General features: G+C 46.6%; 1 protein-coding gene across 1 annotated transcript in view; it reads left to right on the forward strand.

Moving 5' to 3' along the window:
* The window catches only part of pak1 (p21 protein (Cdc42/Rac)-activated kinase 1), a 47,381-nt gene that overhangs the window by 20,017 nt on the left and 9,931 nt on the right, over nt 1-17,433 (forward strand). The window contains 4 exon segments of the mRNA XM_063205364.1: nt 4,379-4,492; nt 10,387-10,585; nt 13,366-13,429; nt 13,651-13,699. Coding sequence (XP_063061434.1) covers nt 4,379-4,492; nt 10,387-10,585; nt 13,366-13,429; nt 13,651-13,699 — 426 coding nt within the window.

A 17,433-nucleotide genomic window follows, 5' to 3' on the forward strand; every position in this document is an offset into this window, starting at 1 on the left:
AAAGATGCTGGTTCAGGAGTAAACCAGGTTAAATGAAGACTCCAGGCTCTTCTATTAGATGATTTACCTCTTAACTTAACCTGGTTTAACCCTGAACCAGCTTCTAAGTATTAGTCCCCAGGAATGTGAAACCGATCCAGTTCACTTTTACACAAATGATGTAGACAGACGAGTCATGGACTAAGAGTCATGGACAAAGAGTTAGGGAGTAGTAAAGCACAACTGATGGTGTCCATAGAAAAGCTTTTGTACCCTACCCTACGCTTCTACACAGGTGTGAGTAGAGATAGGTCATAAAACACCAGGAATGCAAAACAGATACATACAGTTTACTCTGAGGCAAATGATCGTAATAGGAATAGAAGTGTGTTAGGCAGTTGACCTGATGGTGGTCCAAAGATGAGCAAACAGCACATCCAATGGTAGTCGATAATGCTACTGTACCAACTGTACCTGAAGAGCGTGATGAGGGCAAACCAGGACATGAGTGAAGCAGTGCAGTGTAAACAGGAACAAGCATCAGGGGCAGGCAGACGAGGCCCGGGGGGCAACAGAGCGTGAAAGAAGGGATCAACGGGACGGAAGAGCAGAAGGAGGAGGAGGAGGAGGTGGGGATGGAGGGATGTGTGGCGGTATGGTAGGAGGACAACAGAGGAGGTAGAGGAAGAGGAGGAGGTGGGGATGGAGGGATGCGTGGCGGGATAGTAGGAGGACAACAGAGGAGGTAGAGTAAGAGGAGGAGGTGGAGATGGAGGGATGTGTGGCGGTATGGTAGGAGGACAACAGAGGAGGTAGAGGAAGAGGAGGAGGTGGGGATGGAGGGATGCGTGGCGGGATAGTAGTCAAGTCAAGTCAAGTCAAGTCAAGTTTATTGTCAATTTCTTTACATGCACTGGTCATACAAAGAATTTGAAATTGCGTTTCTTGCTCTCCCATGCAGACATAGACTAATCTAGGTAAGGACATATACAGTATAGACATAGACAGTACTCATACATGGACATAGACAGTATGGACGTAGACATTGCTCATACAGACATTTAAAGTGCAAGACTGGACAACAGAAGACTTGTAGAGAACATACATTAAGAGGAGGTATTTTGTTGTTCTTTTTTCTAAAAGTCCTTTATAGCGTTCTGACATAGTAATAGTAGCATTTGAAGAAATAAATAATTAAAAAAAAGGTTTTTATTAAATACACCAGCAGCAGTATGTGTGTGTGTGTGTGTGTGTTTGTATGTGTTTTGTGTGCGTGTGTGTGTGTGTGTGTGTGTGTATGTGTGTATGTGTGTGTGTGTGTGTGTGCGTGTCTAGTGCAGGTAGAAAGTGCGGTGTGTGCGTGTGTGTGTGTACCTGTGTATGTGTGTGTGTGTGTGTGTGTGTGTGTATGTGTGTGAGTATGAGTTGTGTGTCAGTGTGTGTATGTTTGGGTTTAGAGCAGAAAGTGCAGTGTGCTTGTGTGTGTGTGTCTATGTGTGTGCATGTGTGTGTGTGTGTGTGTGTGTGTGTGTGTGTGTGTGTGTGTGTGTGTGTGTGTGTGTGTGTGTGTGCATGTGTATGTTTTGAGTTAGTGCAGGTTGAAAGTTCAGTCACAGATGTAGTAGTGCAGGTGGAATGTTCAGTCGCAGATATGGTGGTGGGGATGAGGGGGGGGAGCGTTGTCAGTGGCCTGGCTGGCTAGAGGCTGACAGTGAAGGGAGAGTGGGTTGAGTGTTCAGTATCTTGATTGCTTGATGCATCGTGCTGCTTGCAAGCCTGGTGGTACGGGAACGGAGGCGCCTGTACCTCTTTCCAGAGGGCAGGAGGCTGAACAGTTTGTGTGCAGGGTTCAGCCTCCTGCCCTCTGATAGTAGGAGGACAACAGAGGAGGTAGAGTAAGAGGAGGAGGTGGAGATGGAGGGATGTGTGGCGGTATGGTAGGAGGACAACAGAGGAGGTAGAGGAAGAGGAGGAGGTGGGGATGGAGGGATGCGGAGGACAGCAGAGAGGGATGAGGTAGTTGTTATCGGTGACCGTGTGGCCCGGATGAGGATGTACGGTAACGTACCGTACTGTACTGTACCGTCGTCATGGCACCATGCTGGTGAAGAGACAGAAGGGAGCAGGGCCACTGCTAGACATAAGCAGAGTACGCAGAGTGCTTAGGGCACCAACCCGTGCTGGGGGCACCAACCACTTTGCCCCCAAAATTAAGGGCCTCTTAATTTGAGATTGACTACAAAACGCCATGAAAAAAATGTTGAATTACATTTGAAAACATACATTTATTAGTTAGTAGGTTATTATTATTATCATTATTTGATTATGAGGGGGGCCTCCTTAGCAGTCATGCTTAGGGCCTCCAAAACCTCAGCCATCCTGGAAGGGAGTGGAGGAGAGAGGCCAGAGGGTTGGGTCTCCGTGCCAACTGTAGCATCTCTCCTGCTGTACTGCCAGTACTGGAAGATGCACCAGGCCAAGCTGACTTCCTCACTCTCTCTATCTCTACCCCCCCCCCTATCTCTGCAATTCTCTCTTTCTCACTCTTTCTCTCTCTCTCTCTCTCTCTCTCTCTCTCTCTCTCTCTCTCTCTCTCTCTCTCTCTACCACTCACACTCTCTCTCTTTCTCTGTCAACAATCCCTTTTGTTATTTCCTCCTCCATCTTTGTCTTACACCCTGAGCCTCTCTCTCTCGCTGCCTCTTTCTCTCTATTCTTTTTCTCACTCTGTTGTCTATCTCCCTTTCCTCCTATGCTTGTCTTACACGCTGACCCTCTCTCTTTCTTTCATTCCCCTTGTCTTTCACTCGCTCCCTCTCACTCTCCCTCTCCCTCTCCCTCTCTCTCTCTCTCTCTCTCTCTCTCTCTCTCTCTCTCTCTCTCTCTCTCTCTCTCTCTCTCTCTCTCACCTTCACCCCCTCTCCCTCTCTCTCTCCTTGGTGCATTGTGAATCAGCATCTTTTCCTTTTCATTAAGAGCCAGTGTGTATCTGCAGTCTGCGCTCCACCCTGGTGTGAGGAGCAGGCGGTGGACCACGGGGGATGCTGGCTGGCTTAACACGCACACGCAGCCCACGCGCCCGCCTCCTTTAGCGCTAGCATCTCGTCAGAGTCGCGAGGGTTTTTTTTTGTTTCGTTCCTGAGCTGAGCTCATCCTGGCTCAGGGATAGGTGTGAGGGACACACATAGCTGATTTGGAGTACAGCAGAAGCACGTGTTGGGGCTGAATTGGTATTTTTTGTAACAAGCAAGTGCACTGTGCACACTAACCTGGCTCTCACAGAGACCCTTGTGCATTTTCACTCAACTTTGTGAGCTCGCACTGCTTGAGAACCAGGTTAAGTGCACGCCGCATATCTTCACAATAATAATTTTTGAAGAAAAAGAGAAACAGCAGACTTTGTTTCTAGAGAATGGATATACCTATTACAGATTTTTTTAAAAATGAGGAACGGAAGAGTGTTGTGTTGGGTCACTTGTTAGGGGGAAGAACCAGCTGCTCTTCCTAAAGAACATCAGATTTAAGCAAATAACTTTTTTACTATCCCCAAAATATAGCACTGAGGCCTTCATTCTATACAAATGTTTATGTCAAATGTTAGTATAAATTATTTAAGTATAGTCTATCAAGACTTGGCTGGTGGAGGAGAAACTGAAGTTATGCATCTCATACAGTGCACAAAGTACGAAAGTCCCAGAAGCTGAAACAGGAAGGATCTTCATTTTCACTTCAACATCACTTAGAGGAACAGTGTATCAAGATTTTGTTAAAATATAAACCGGGTTCAGCCTTGCTGATAAAAACGCTGACGTGTACAGAAATGTCCCAGACTTATCTCCGATTAAGGTGGCTGATTTTGGATTACAGTGTAGCTGTTGGACTTTATCACCACCATTGGACCGTGAGAAGCTAGTCAGCGTGTTGGAATTATTCGTCATGCTCAGGGCACGGGCACGTTCGCCAACACTGCCGCCCACGCACAAATGCTTTTCTGTCTGGCTTGTCTATCATTCGAGTGTAAAGAAATCCCCCACACTGTCCATTCCTCCAACAAACTTTCCTACAACCTTTCGGTGATCCAACCTTCTTAGAATTAAAGTTTGTTGGTGGAATGGACAGTGTGCAGGATTTCTTTACACTTGAATGACAACCCCACTGGGATAATATCCTACGCACCTGTCCAACTACAGAGGTGGGCTTTTTTTGCCTTTATTTGACAGGATAGTGAAGCTTATGGCAGGAAGTGAGTGGGGAGAGAGAGATGGGGAAGGGTCGGCAAAGGACCCTGGCCGGGAATTGAACCTGGGTCGGCTGCAGAGCAAACAAGTTCCCTACCATTTGCGCCACGGTAGGGCCAGCAAAAGCGTAATTTTGAACTGGCTTGTCTGTCACCCTTCAGAACTCCAAGACGGTGTCTGAAACTCCCGCAGTGGGCACAGTCTCAGAGGACGATGACGAGGACGAGGCCACACCGCCCCCGGTCATCGCACCCAGACCAGAGCACACCAAATCAGTGAGTATACCCATAATGCATCTGCCCTCCTTCACACTTGTCTGTCTGTTCATCTGGCTAGTGTCCAGTTTGATCATTCAGATCGAAACACCAAGATTTGACCATGGAATATACTGTACAATACATGCATTGCGTCCAGAATGGAACACATCAAATTAGTAATGGAGAATACCCAGCTTCCCTCTCTCTCTCTCTCTCTCTCTCTCTCTCTCTCTCTCTCTCTCTCTCTCTCTCTCTCTCTCTCTCTCTCTCTCTCTCTCTCTCTCTCTCTCTCACCATTCACATAGACACTGTAACACATGAATATGGCATACAGTACATGGTATGTACTGTATCAAAAACATGGCTGTATTCCTCATGTGATTAAAGCATGCATGGATATATGCAATGGGAGCACTCATACATGCAGGTCTCCTGGCGCTCCTGCTGGCCTATTGAGGTGCTTTAATGAGATCTGGGAGGCAGTGAAGTCAGTGACACCGCAGCGCATTCACACCCAAGCCATAATTGGGTTCAGGAAGGGTTTAGTTTCATCAGACTAGCTCGCTGTCTCTCTTTCTTGCTCTCTCTCTCTCTTGCGCTCTTGCTCTCTTTCTTGCTCCTCTCTCTCTCTCTCTTGCGCTCTTGCTCTCTTTCTCGCTCCTCTCTCTCTCTCTCTCTCGCTATCGCTCTTGCTCCCTCTCTCTCCCTCTCTCTTTTTTTCTTTCTCTCTCTTTCTCTCTCTCTCTCTCTCTCTCTCTCTCTCTCTCTCTCTCTCTCTCTCTCTCTCTCTCTCTCTCTCTCAAATTCCCATATCCACGGTTGTTGAATTACTGCCTCAAGTTCAGACATTGTGATGCCAAGAAGCACAAAACACAAGACAACAAAAGGGAACACCCAGCAGTCCTATGAAAGGAGCGCACAACTCCCCCTCTTGTCGGCCCATGTCCCTCTGTCACCTGCTCCACCCTCTCTGTCTACCTCTCTGTCTACCTCTCTCTCTGTCTCTCTCTACCTCCCTCTTTCTTGTTTTGAAATAGGAGCTTAGTCTTTTACCCGGGTCACGAGGCGAGGAGAGGAGAGGCGAGGGGAGGGTGGCAGGAGAGATGCCTGGTTGCATCTCCTTGATCAGCAGAGAGAGAGAGACAGAGAAAGACAGGGAGAGAGCGCTTCAGAGGGCCTGGGTGGTGTCTGCGGAGGAGGAGGGCGGGAAAAGGTGATAAGGCGGGAGAGTTAGGGTTGGGCACGGGGCCGTGAGGCGCCCGGTTGATTAAAGGGTTCCCTCAACCCCTCCCCGACGTTCCCACAGCGTTGATGGGTACAGCATCGTGGTACAGTTAGAACTCCAGCAGCTGTGACAGGTGAGACTTGTTTTCCAGGAGCTGCGGCAGCCCTTGATGTTGACAGGGGGAGGACAAAAGGGTCAGTTGCCCCTGGCCCAAGGAGAGAGGGGCCCAGAATTAGGTCCTCATTACATTGTACCTGTATGCATTTGGTAGGGGCCCCTTTGGATGACTTTGTCCTGGGCCCAGCCAAAGCTCTTTTCCAGAAGCTGTGGCAGCCCTTGATGTCGTATGGGTGGGGTTGAGGAGGAGAGGGAAGAGGAGAGGGGGCATCGTGTGAAGGTGTGGCGTAAAGGTGATACTGGTAGTCTGTGAGATGAGGGAGGCGCGGTAGGAGTAAAAAAAAAAAAAGGGGGGGGGGGTCATGGTGTTCAAGGTAGGGCTTTGTCGATTTACTTGCTTATTACTGTGCGGGGTGCACTCAAGCAGGAGATCTGCTGAAACACACAGACACATAGAGACACAGACCACACACACACACACACACACACACACACACACACACACACACACACACACACACACACACACACACACACACACACACACACACACACACACACACACAACAATAACAATATGATCCCAATGCGTTCTTTTTGTCACTATATTCTTACATAGTTCTAGACATATTCTGTGCAGTAGTTATTTGGGCTGGAGATGCAGTGTAGTGACTGAGGGATGCTGTTGGCTTCACACTCACAGCAGGGCTGTAACGATACATTGAACTCCCGTTTGTATCGCGATTTTTGACCTACGATTCAATACACCCCATTTGATTTTTCAAATGTATGTTTTAAAATGAATCTACATGCTTTTTTCACATTTGCCAACATTGTTGTCTGGACTGAAGGTTACAAGAACTTTGATACGCGATACTGCCTTCTGTTCTTACACCATGATACAGCATTGTAACTCAATCACGATTTCTTGGTTCGATACAATATCGTTACAGTCCTACTTCACAGGGTACGATACTGCCTTCTTACACCATGATACAGCATTGTAACTCTATCACGATTTCTTGGTTCGATACAATATCGTTACAGTCCTACTTCACAGGGTGCCTTCTTACACCATGATACAGCATTGTAACTCAATCACGATTTCTTGGTTCGATGCAATATCGTTACAGTCCTACTTCACAGGGTAATACCCCCCGCCCCAAAGCAGGTTGTTTCCCTCCAGCTGTGGTTTGGTTGCAACATACTGTACTGTACGCTACACACTCTGCAGCCCTCTCTCTTGTCATGCTCGTCAGTGACACCGTCAGCAATTACCAACCAAGTCTGTCAGACATCATCTCTCTCTCTCTCTCTCTCTCTCTCTCTCTCTCTCTCTCTCTCTCTCTCTCTCTCTCTCTCTCTCTCTGTCTCTGTCTCTCTGTCTCTGTCTCTCTGTCTCTCTCTCTCTCTCTCTCTCTGTCTCTCTCTCTCTCTCTCTCTCTCTCTCTCTCTCTCTGTCTCTCTGTCTCTGTCTCTCTCTCTCTCTCTCTCTCTCTCTCTCTCTCTCTCACCACGCCCGTAAATCCAGCCTGTAAAAGTGACACTCCTCCGTGCCCCGGCCGCCTTAGCAAGAACCTATTTCAGGCTTAATGCTACAAAATGCATCATATTTTTTTTTTTGCTCTGTGCGCTGGCGGGGAGAAAAAAACCCCCAAATAAAACCCATGTCACTTCTTTTCCCACAACATGTCATTGTGCTCTTTTTAAAAACATCCTAACAAGGTTACATTTTTTGTGTGTGTCCATGTGTGCTGAGTGTCTTTTGTCTTGAAAATAGAAATAATTTGGTCGGCCGAGAGTGGCAGCCTCACGCCCACCCCCTCCAACACCTAACAAGGTTACATTTTTTTGTGTGTGTCCATGTCCTTAGCTGTTGTCTGTTGTCTTCGAAATAGAAATAATTTGTTTTTCAGTAAGGGTGGGTCACGTCACTCCTCCCTCCCACTGATCTAAAAAGGTAGTGGGAACCCACTTGGCCACAGCTAAAGGGAAGCATGTGTTCGCTATTAAGGCAAGTGAAGAGGGCCCATTGTCACCCTCAGGGCTGGACTGGCTATCTGGCATAGCGGGCATTTCTCGGCAGGCCCCGCATCCTCGTGGGCCCCTATCTTCAGAAATGTAAAAAAACAAAAAGAAAATCTGAAAAAAGGGCCCCCCAATGGTGCGGGGCCCACCGGTGAGTCAGTTCTGCGCAGCGCCGGGGCTCCTTTTAAGCCAAAACTGCCCGGGCCCTATTTCTCCCCCAGTTCAGCCATTGTCACCCCTGTGTGGCAAGGACATAACATCCTTAAGAGCCAGCCACAATTGCGTCCATGAAGTGGGACCTATCCTGGCTAGGCTGTGGAGGAGGCTCGACATGCAGGGAGATTGATAAAGATGTGGAAAATCCCAGCCACTGCACAGAGAGGGAAAAAAAACAGCAAAGGATGAGACAGCGATTGGTCTGGCCTGTCTCGCTTTGTCTTTGTCTTGTCTTTTGGGGAGACATTCTTGGGGCTGTATTTTTGGTGTGGTGTGCCAACCGAGCTGCCTTGGCTGAGAGGCTCATGTGTTGGTTTCGAGGCGGACTCTTGAGAGGTGCCTTTGCTGCCACAAGGACTTAGTCGCTCAGAGAGAGGGAGAGAGAGAGAGAGAGAGAGAGAGAGAGAGAGAGAGAGAGAGAGAGAGAGAGAGAGAGAGAGAGAGAGACTGAGGAGAGAGAGAGAGAGAAAGACTGAGGAGAGGGAGGGAGAGAGAGATAGACTGAGAGGAGAGGGAGAGAGAGGAAGAGAGAGAGACAGCGAGGGTGAGAGAGACAGAGAGAGAGGCTTGTAGAGGAGGGAGAGAGAGGGAGAGAGAGAGACGACGACGAGGGAGAGAGAGAGAGGGAGGGAGACACAGAGGCTCGTAGAGGAGAGGGATGGAGAGAGAGAGAGACCGTGAGGGAGAGAGAGAGACAGAGAGAGGCTCGTAGAGGAGAGAGAGAGAAAGAAAGAAAGAAAGAAAGGAAGAAGGAGAGAAAGAGGGAGAGAAAGAGAGAAGTGGGTGGTAAGCCATGTTAAGCAGATACAGGGAAGTGGCAGCCAAAGCCAGTGATTTCATCAAATCTCCTGCGAGGGGATAAATTGGCCTGACAAACAATAGGAGCCACTGATGGTAAAAAAACACCCTCCATTGCCCAGCGAGGCAGGAAACCAAGGAGATTTAGCCCAAGCTGGCCAAGCATGCACGCTCCAGCAACATTTAATCAGCAATAAAGCCTGCCTACCGTCCAGTCTCAGAGAGCACCAGCAAGCGGGTTTGGATGTTGTTGTGCGTGGACAAACAAAATAGACAAAACAACCTTGCCATAGGGCTGCTTTCTTTTCCGCGCTAGATCTCCATAGCAACCCACTCCGAATAAAAAAAAAAAAGATGCTGGACTACAGTGAGCTCTAATGTTAGTAACAAGTGTCTCATCGTTCCCCAGTCTGACTAACCAAGATCCTTTTGAATTAGTCTGTAAGCCATAAGACAGAAGCAGTGTTTTCTTACCTTTTTGGTCTCACATACCCTAAGCCTTTTAATTTCGTCATGAGTACCCCCTCATTCATGCTTTATATCTCTTTATATCTCTTCCTCTATTCCAATGTGACTATGCTCCATACATTTGCTATTATTACATTTTCTCAAGTACCCTCTGCAGTGAACTCACGCACCCCTCGAGTATGTGGTGTACATACCTCTGATTGGGAAACACTGAGATAAGAGTATGTCTTGCATCCTAGCTAACTGGAGAAAGGAAGAGGAATGACAACGCTAGTCTGAACGACTGACCTGTAACTTCGCTGTGATATGTCACTGCCAAACCATGACAATCACCTAAAGCTTGAACATTGGATTTTTTTTACCTGGAATGAACCAAAAGCAAAATGTCTATTGTTGTAAAGCAGTCCCTTGTGGCCAGCATTTTGAAGGGCACCCTAATGACACTGTTATCTCCCAACCAATACATGAACAGAACCTGTGGCTTGTGTGGTGTAAGTGTGACATGGTCAGTGGGTAAACAACAGTTGTAAAATTGTTTCACAATTTGACACAACGGTGACATACACTCTGCTCCCATCTTCCACCCTTTTGATAAAACTTTTTTTAAAAACTACTGATCTACGTATTTCATAATCTTGCACACTGCAACGCCACGTACTCTAACACTGTGCTCCCATCTTAGCCTAGACGAGCCCGCCCATCTCTACTTCTTTCATCTATCAGCTAAGGATGAAAAAAAGTAGACAGAGGGTGGGGCGTCTAGTCAGCCTACTCCCATCTTTACCCTCTTTGTGTGTTCCTTAGATATAAACACGCTCTGTGATCCTGTACTCTCATCTTTACCCTCTTTGTGTTTTCCACCTGCCCAGGAACTTCAGATGGCAATTAGCCTCTCTAAGCTGTAATCTGGTGCAGGCCATCTCTTTACTTTGTAATTAATGTACTTTGCACATGGTCCTCGACTAAATAAACTAAACTAAACTCTTTGTGATTTCCTTAGATATACCCACAACTAGGTGATCCTGTACTCCCATCTCATCCTCTTTTGTTTTTTCTATAGATATACACGCGCTCGGTGATCGACCCCATCCCGCCGCCCCCCTCCACCTCCACCTAAAATGCCGCCACCTCGCCCATCTCCCCGCCCTCGGCCGAGAGTGGCAGCCCCACGCCCACCCCCTCCAACACCGCCCCCCGCAACGCAGACAAGACCCGCAAGAAGACCAAGATGACAGACGAGGAGATCCTCGAGAAGCTGCGTGAGTTAGCCGCCAGCTGTCTGTGGGGCTTTTGGCGCCCGCGTGCGTGTGTGTGTGCGTGTGTGTGTCAAAGACGTCCAAAAAGTCATTTAGTGTAACGGATACCTTCTGCTGACTGTAACTGTAAGAAACATGACTCTTTTTATTTTATTTTTTTCCAGTGAATTCATGAAAGCCTCGGCTGTCATCCATTCACTTGAAACAATTTGAAAATCATGTTTTTTTACAGTTACAGTCAGAAGAAGGTATCCGTTACACTGAATGGCCATTCCTTTTTGGACGTCTTTGACCCGTGTGTCTGTCTGTCTGTCTGTCTGTCTGTCTGTCTGTCTGTCTGTCTGTCTGTCTGTCTGTCTGTCTGTCTGTCTGTCTGTCTGTTTGCGTGCGTGAGTCTTTGACATGCATGTGTGCGTTAGTGTGTGTGTGTGTGTGTGTGTGTGTGTGTGTGTGTGTCTGTGCGCAGCGCAGGTGGCTGCGCATGTGTGGGTGCAGTGAGTACAAGCATGCACCCACAAAACACAAACAGAAGTAGTGACCAATTGTAATACACTTTCAGACATTCTTTGTTTGACACTCACACGTCTATTCAGGTACTGTATTCACCCAAATACGTAAACATTAAATGATGAAGGCAGTGGGATAGGCCACACACACTGACATCATAAACCACAAGGGTCATGAACCACACACACACACAAACAGACACACACACACACACACACACACACACACACACACACACACACACACACACACACACACACACACACACACACACACACACACACACACACACACAGACTCAGTCTGTCATAAATAGGTTTGTGTAATTTTGCACGCGGTACAAAACATCGTTATAAAACACCCACACAAAGCCACAAAATGCTTGGTCACAGATAGCCTACTGTGTCATAGAAACCAGTGGCACAAACAAATTGCAGTCACCATGAAGTCAGCATACGTAGTAGCATGAAGTCAGCATATAGTAGGCAGAAACCAATAGTCCCTCGTGCCTACTCATCTACTGTAGGCCTACTGTCCCTGCTTTAAATGAGGGGGTTGGATTTCAGCATGTGTTTGAACATGTGGCTCTTCGTGATTGTGTGTGTGTGTGTGTGTGTGTGTGTGTGTGTGTGTGTGTGTGTGTGTGTGTGTGTGTGTGTGTGTGTGTGTGTGTGTGTGTGTGTGTGTGTGTGTCTGTCTGTCTGTCTGTCTGTCTGTCTGTCTGTCTGTCTGTCTGTCTGTCTGTCTGTCTGTCTGTCTGTCTGTCTGTCTGTCTGTCTGTCTGTTTACATTCGCCATGCTAATCACTATGACTGTGCCCCTCCTGTATCCCATCACTTTGTGTTGCTAAGCACCTTTTTTGATTTCCTCAACCACTGCCATGCAACAGATGTACTAAGGTCGCCCTCCACTGGTAAGGAAGGGAAGTGTGTTTGCCCCCCCCCCTCCTTCCTGCCTGCCTGGCTCCACCACCGCGTGTCTCCCGCCCCCTTTATTATTCTCCCGTCTCTAGCTCTGAGTGCTGATTGGTTGGTCCCTGTCTTTCCCGGATTCTCCGCCCTTTTCTCTGGTTTCCAAGTGACCCAGTTGGACTGACAACTTTCCCACACTTGTTACTGTACTGCCCCGATTGTTTCCCTGTTTGTTTCACTGTCGCATTGCAAATAATGCATTGTCCACGGTGTCACTCTGTGTCTGCGCTCTCTCTCTCTCTCTCTCTCTCTCTCTCTCTCTCTCTCTCTCTCTCTCTCTCTCTCTCTCTCTCTCTCTCTCTCTCTCTCTCTCTCTCTGTCTCTCTCTCTCTCTCTCTCTCTCGCCAGAGGGTTGGCTCTCTCTGCCAACTGTAGCATCTCTCCTGCTATACTGCCAGTACTGGAAGATGCACCAGGCCAAGCTGACTTCCTCACTCTCTCTATCTTTACCCCTCTCTCTCTCTCTCTCTCTCTCTCTCTCTCTCTCTCTCTCTCTCTCTCTCTCTCTCTCATATTCCTCTGTCCCTATTTTCCCATTACATCTATTTTTTCCCTGACTTGTTTGTGTGCATTCTGCAGGTATAATCTCCCAGTTGTACCTCAGCCATATACAGTAGCCTTAGCCTCAGAACTCTTTTCCCAGCCTGTATTGATTTGAAAATTGCTGTTGTTGCCTGTGTCTTCTCCTTTCAACTGATCTTCCATCTCTGAACACTGATACATCTCAATAGTATTTCTGTACCTGTCTGTGTATTATTATCAACATTATTTGTAGTATACAACCAAAATTACTATTTTAGAAGCGCTGAGGGGGCTCAGATCTTTGAGAAGCCAAGGGCCATCTTTAATTGTATACGGGACTTGCTCAATATGTTTTGGGTTTGCTAAATGAGAGAATGTGTTTCCTATAAAGTAGTGGACGCTATTGATTGGCTGAGTGGCTGGACCATTTAGTCGGTGTCTGGAGAGATGCTGTCTGCCCATTAAGAGTGCTTTGGATCAAAACCTTCCTCCTTCTCTCTCTCTCTCTCACTCTCCCTCTCCCTCTCCCTCCTTCTCTCTCTCCCTCTCCCTCTCCCGCTTTCACTCTTTCTCTCTCTCTCTCTCTCTCTCTCTCTCTCTCTCTCTCTCTCTCTCTCTCTCTCTCTCTCTCCATTGATCTCTCCCTTTGTGTGTGCATCTGTATTCCTCTTAATCTCCTCTTTCCTACTTCAGAGTGCAGGTTGTTGTCCTACTACTTTGTATCAGTATTTTTGTCTTCGTTCGTTTTCTCAAATGCGTCTGTGTGTGTCTCCCGGCTTGCAGGAACCATCGTCAGTGTGGGTGACCCCAAGAAGAAGTACACACGCTTTGAGAAGATTGGACAGGGGTACGTTACCAAGCATCCACTGAACTTAAACATTTAACATACACCACTAATGAAATGAAAAGAATCTATAGAACATACAACCTGCCTATATGCACTGAGACTGACTCTTCTCTCTCTCTCTCTCTCTCTCTCTCTCTCTCTCTCTCTCTCTCTCTCTCTCTCTCTCTCTCTCTCTCTCTCTCTCTCTCTCTCTCTCTCTCTCTCTCTCTTTCTCTCTCTAGGGCTTCTGGAACAGTTTACACAGCGATAGACATTGCTACGGGACAGGAGGTGAGACTGTGAGATTGCAGGGGTCATCCTAAGGTCACTTGGCCTCCAGTAAACCACCTTCTCTTTCTGAGCTATTGAACTCATTGTTTTGCTATCTGCAATCATCATAACCAAACTAAGAATTGGTGACTTACTGACTAATGTAACTCATGAAAAAACAGGCCCCTGCATCAGGGTTACTGTTAAACAAGCTTCTTAGAAGAAAGCCAAATATACTGCTTGCAATCAGATTATACATTTAAAAACGCTCCTCCGGTTAACGCCTCGCATACAAACTATTTATAAAAGAATGTTGCTCATACTTTCACACAGTGAATTTGACTGATCCTAACAAGAGAACACCTGCTACATTCCCGAAATAAACTAGATTGCATTTCCTCACAGAAAATGCTGGAGTATGCTTGCCCTCCATGCATTCGCTGCCCCTCGTGCATGCGTTGCCCTTTATGCATGTTGCCCTTCGTGGAGGTTGCCCTTCATGCATTGCTCTTCATCCATGTTCAGCACACACAGACGCACGCACGCACGCACGCGCACACACACACACACACAATCTAACATAAACACCCCATAACAGAAAAGTCAAAAACATGTTTTTTTGGTGTACCACACCCTGGACACCATATTGTACACTTGCATATCTTTGTTGTGCACCCTTTGGGCTAAGGTAATAGCACCAAATAGCTTTAAATTACTTGGCTGAAGTTCCTGGGCCAATACATTGAGGCCATTGGCCCATAGTGTAAATGGGGCTGATATTGACCAAAACAATTTCGCTAATTGTGGCGCCCCCCAGGGGCCAATTTTCACAAAAATTGGTATGTAGCCTTTGGCTATCGTGAATATAATGTGTACTCATTTTTGTTGTGATACTAGTAGGCGTTGCCGAGATATGAGCTAACTTCCTGTTTGGGGTCTTCGCGGCCAAATTTGATTGGCTCCTGTTCAAAGACGGTTCAAGAAATCAGTCCGTAACTTTCAGGGTAGCTGTATCTCAGTCTGAACGTGATCTGATAAAATTTTTGAAACACTCTCACAAAAAATGTGGGAGGGGCGTCATTTTTATTGATTTTTACAACATTCAAAATTGCGGGAAAACTTTCCGAGGTCCAAAATTTTGTTAAAGGGTGCGTTGGATTCGGCTTGGTCCAAGGATAATGTGAATACCATTGTGGTTTTAATACATATGGGCGTTGCAGAAATATAAGCTAACTTCCTGTTTTGCCTCTTCAATATGGCCAAAACACAGTTTCGTCAATTGTGGCGCCCCCCAGTGGCCAATTATCCTCCAATTTGTCATTTGAACTCTAGGGGTGATGTCAGTCATGTGTATCCAATTAAGTTGTGATCTGACATGTCGTTCACCGTGATATGAGCTAACTTCCTGTTTGGCGACTTCAATATGAGCTAAAACACATTTTCACTAATTGTGGTTCCCCCCATGTTCCAATTTTCACGGAAATTGGTATGTAGTCCCTGGCTATAGTAAGGATAATGTGTATCAATTTTTGTTGTGATACGAGTAGGCGTTGCCGAGATATGACCTCACTTCCTGTTTGGAGTCCTCACCGGCAAATTCGATTGGTTCCTGTTCGAAGGCGGTTCAATCAATCGCTCCGCAACTTTTAGGGTAGATGTATCCCGTTCGGAACATGCTTTGTGTAAAATTTCGGGACGATCCGCAATAAATTGTGGGCGGGGCGCCATTTTTATTGATTTTTACAAAATTCAAAATGGCGGGAAAACTATCCAGGCGGAAAATGACGTCATAGGGTGCGTTGGATTCGTCTTGGTCCAAGGATTCCAGGGATACCAAGTTTTTGAAATTTGGACCTACGGTTCAAAAGTTACCGTTTTCCTGTTGGTGGCGCTAGAGAGTTCGAGGTACCCCCGTGAAAAATACAAAACCTGGTCGTATGAGCGAGCTGAACGTTTCGGTCTTTGAACGGATTTTCTATCTTGAGCGGTTCTTCAAAACGAATGGTTCGTAGAATAAAAAGTGTACAGGAAACGGGTACAATAACAATTGCTGGCAAGCATACTAATTATTGGTGGTGGGGGGGTTAAATTATTGGGGTTCTCAGATCACTTTCTATTAGTACCAAGTTACTCTGGTGCCCTCAGGTGGCCAGGAAGAGTCACTGCACCTGAGCCACAGTCACATTGAGGGAGTTCCCTTTTGCTTTGCCTATTTCTTGAATATGTGAAGTGTTTTATTTCACCTGCATGATTTACCGTAACACAAACACTAGTACAAACACAAGTTGAATCAATGAACTGGCAGTGCAATTTCTAACACTGAGAAATACATTATTTTGATTCCAAAGGCATTTTATGCTTATTTTATCCTTAATGCCCTGTTTTCCTCTCTGACCTATCCTATGGTTTTCACACCAACTTTGAAAGCCACCCAAACAGGAAAATGTCACTGTGGAAATGCACTCTTTGCCAGAGTTATGTGCCTTATTGATACTAAGCTCATGAAGGCCTACATGCTGAAGAAGCCTGATTCATGACAGCCAACCAGAAAACTTTTCCATTGTAACATCCTCTATCCTCAGCTGAGTAGTTATCTTACGCTGCTGTGGGCCTAGATGGAAGCCCAATTGGGAAACACCCATTGTCATTGTGACACAGCACTCCACAGCACACATGTGTTCACTGCACGCTGCACACAACGAAATTGCATTTTATGCCTCGCCTGTGCAAGGGGGCAGCCCCCAATGACGCCCCAGGGGATCAGTGCGGCGGGACGGCACCATGCTCAGGGTACCTCAGTCAGGGAGGAGGATGGGAGCCAAACCGGTAACCGTTGGGCTACAAGTCTGATGCCCTAACCGCCTACCCATTGACTGCCGTTGATCGTGGGTGGTGTTTGTTTGTGAGATCTAGTGCTGTCTCTGCTCCCCTGGGAGAGGCTGTGCAAGAGGCACATTAATGAGATGGCCTGCTGCCTCCTCAGCTCTGGTGGACAGTATTTCTCTGTGGAAGAAAGGATGTGGAGATAACATTTTGCTCAATGTGGAAGAGCTGGTAGTCAACCTTTAGGGCTTACCAAGTTTCCTCAAAGCGCTGTTTACTGCAATAACCAAAATTAGTAGTATTGATGGCATAGATGCTGAGCTTATTCATCATCTATGCGTCTCCAGGTTATTTAGTTAGCACAATGGCCATTGGCTATTATTGGCCAACATAATTTCCAAATCCTCAGCTCATGATCAAGTATTCTGCATGTGGACCTAAAACATGATACTCCTCTGCCTTTTTAAAACGTCTTGGTAATTAGGATCAGCTTATTCAGTGTAAGTCTAGAAGGACAATGTTCAATGAGTTGTTGAGATTCCTTAAGACGGGTTTCCCATCACTACCTTAGAGTATTTTAAAGGTGCACTGAGTAATATTGTCAGTAGTTTATTGACAGAATTCATGCTGCCCATTCACAAATGTTACCTTTCTTATGAAGACTTAGCACCACCATCCAATTCTAAATTCATTTTGAATTTCCAGAACTAGACATTACATTGATCATACTACTAAATATTAATGTATTACTTTGTAAATATTCCTGAAAAGATTGAATTAGGCAATAGACAGCACAGTTTCACTGAGCAGCATTGTTGCAATACTGTCCCTACTATTGCCACCATGCAACTCCTGCCTACACCTTTAAAGACACCTATTCAAGTGTGATGCATTTGTTTTCTGGTTCTCATGCTCGTTTTCCTCACCCCGTC

This window comes from Engraulis encrasicolus, chromosome 8 (assembly GCF_034702125.1).
Source record: "Engraulis encrasicolus isolate BLACKSEA-1 chromosome 8, IST_EnEncr_1.0, whole genome shotgun sequence".
Taxonomy (NCBI): Eukaryota; Metazoa; Chordata; class Actinopteri; order Clupeiformes; family Engraulidae; genus Engraulis; species Engraulis encrasicolus.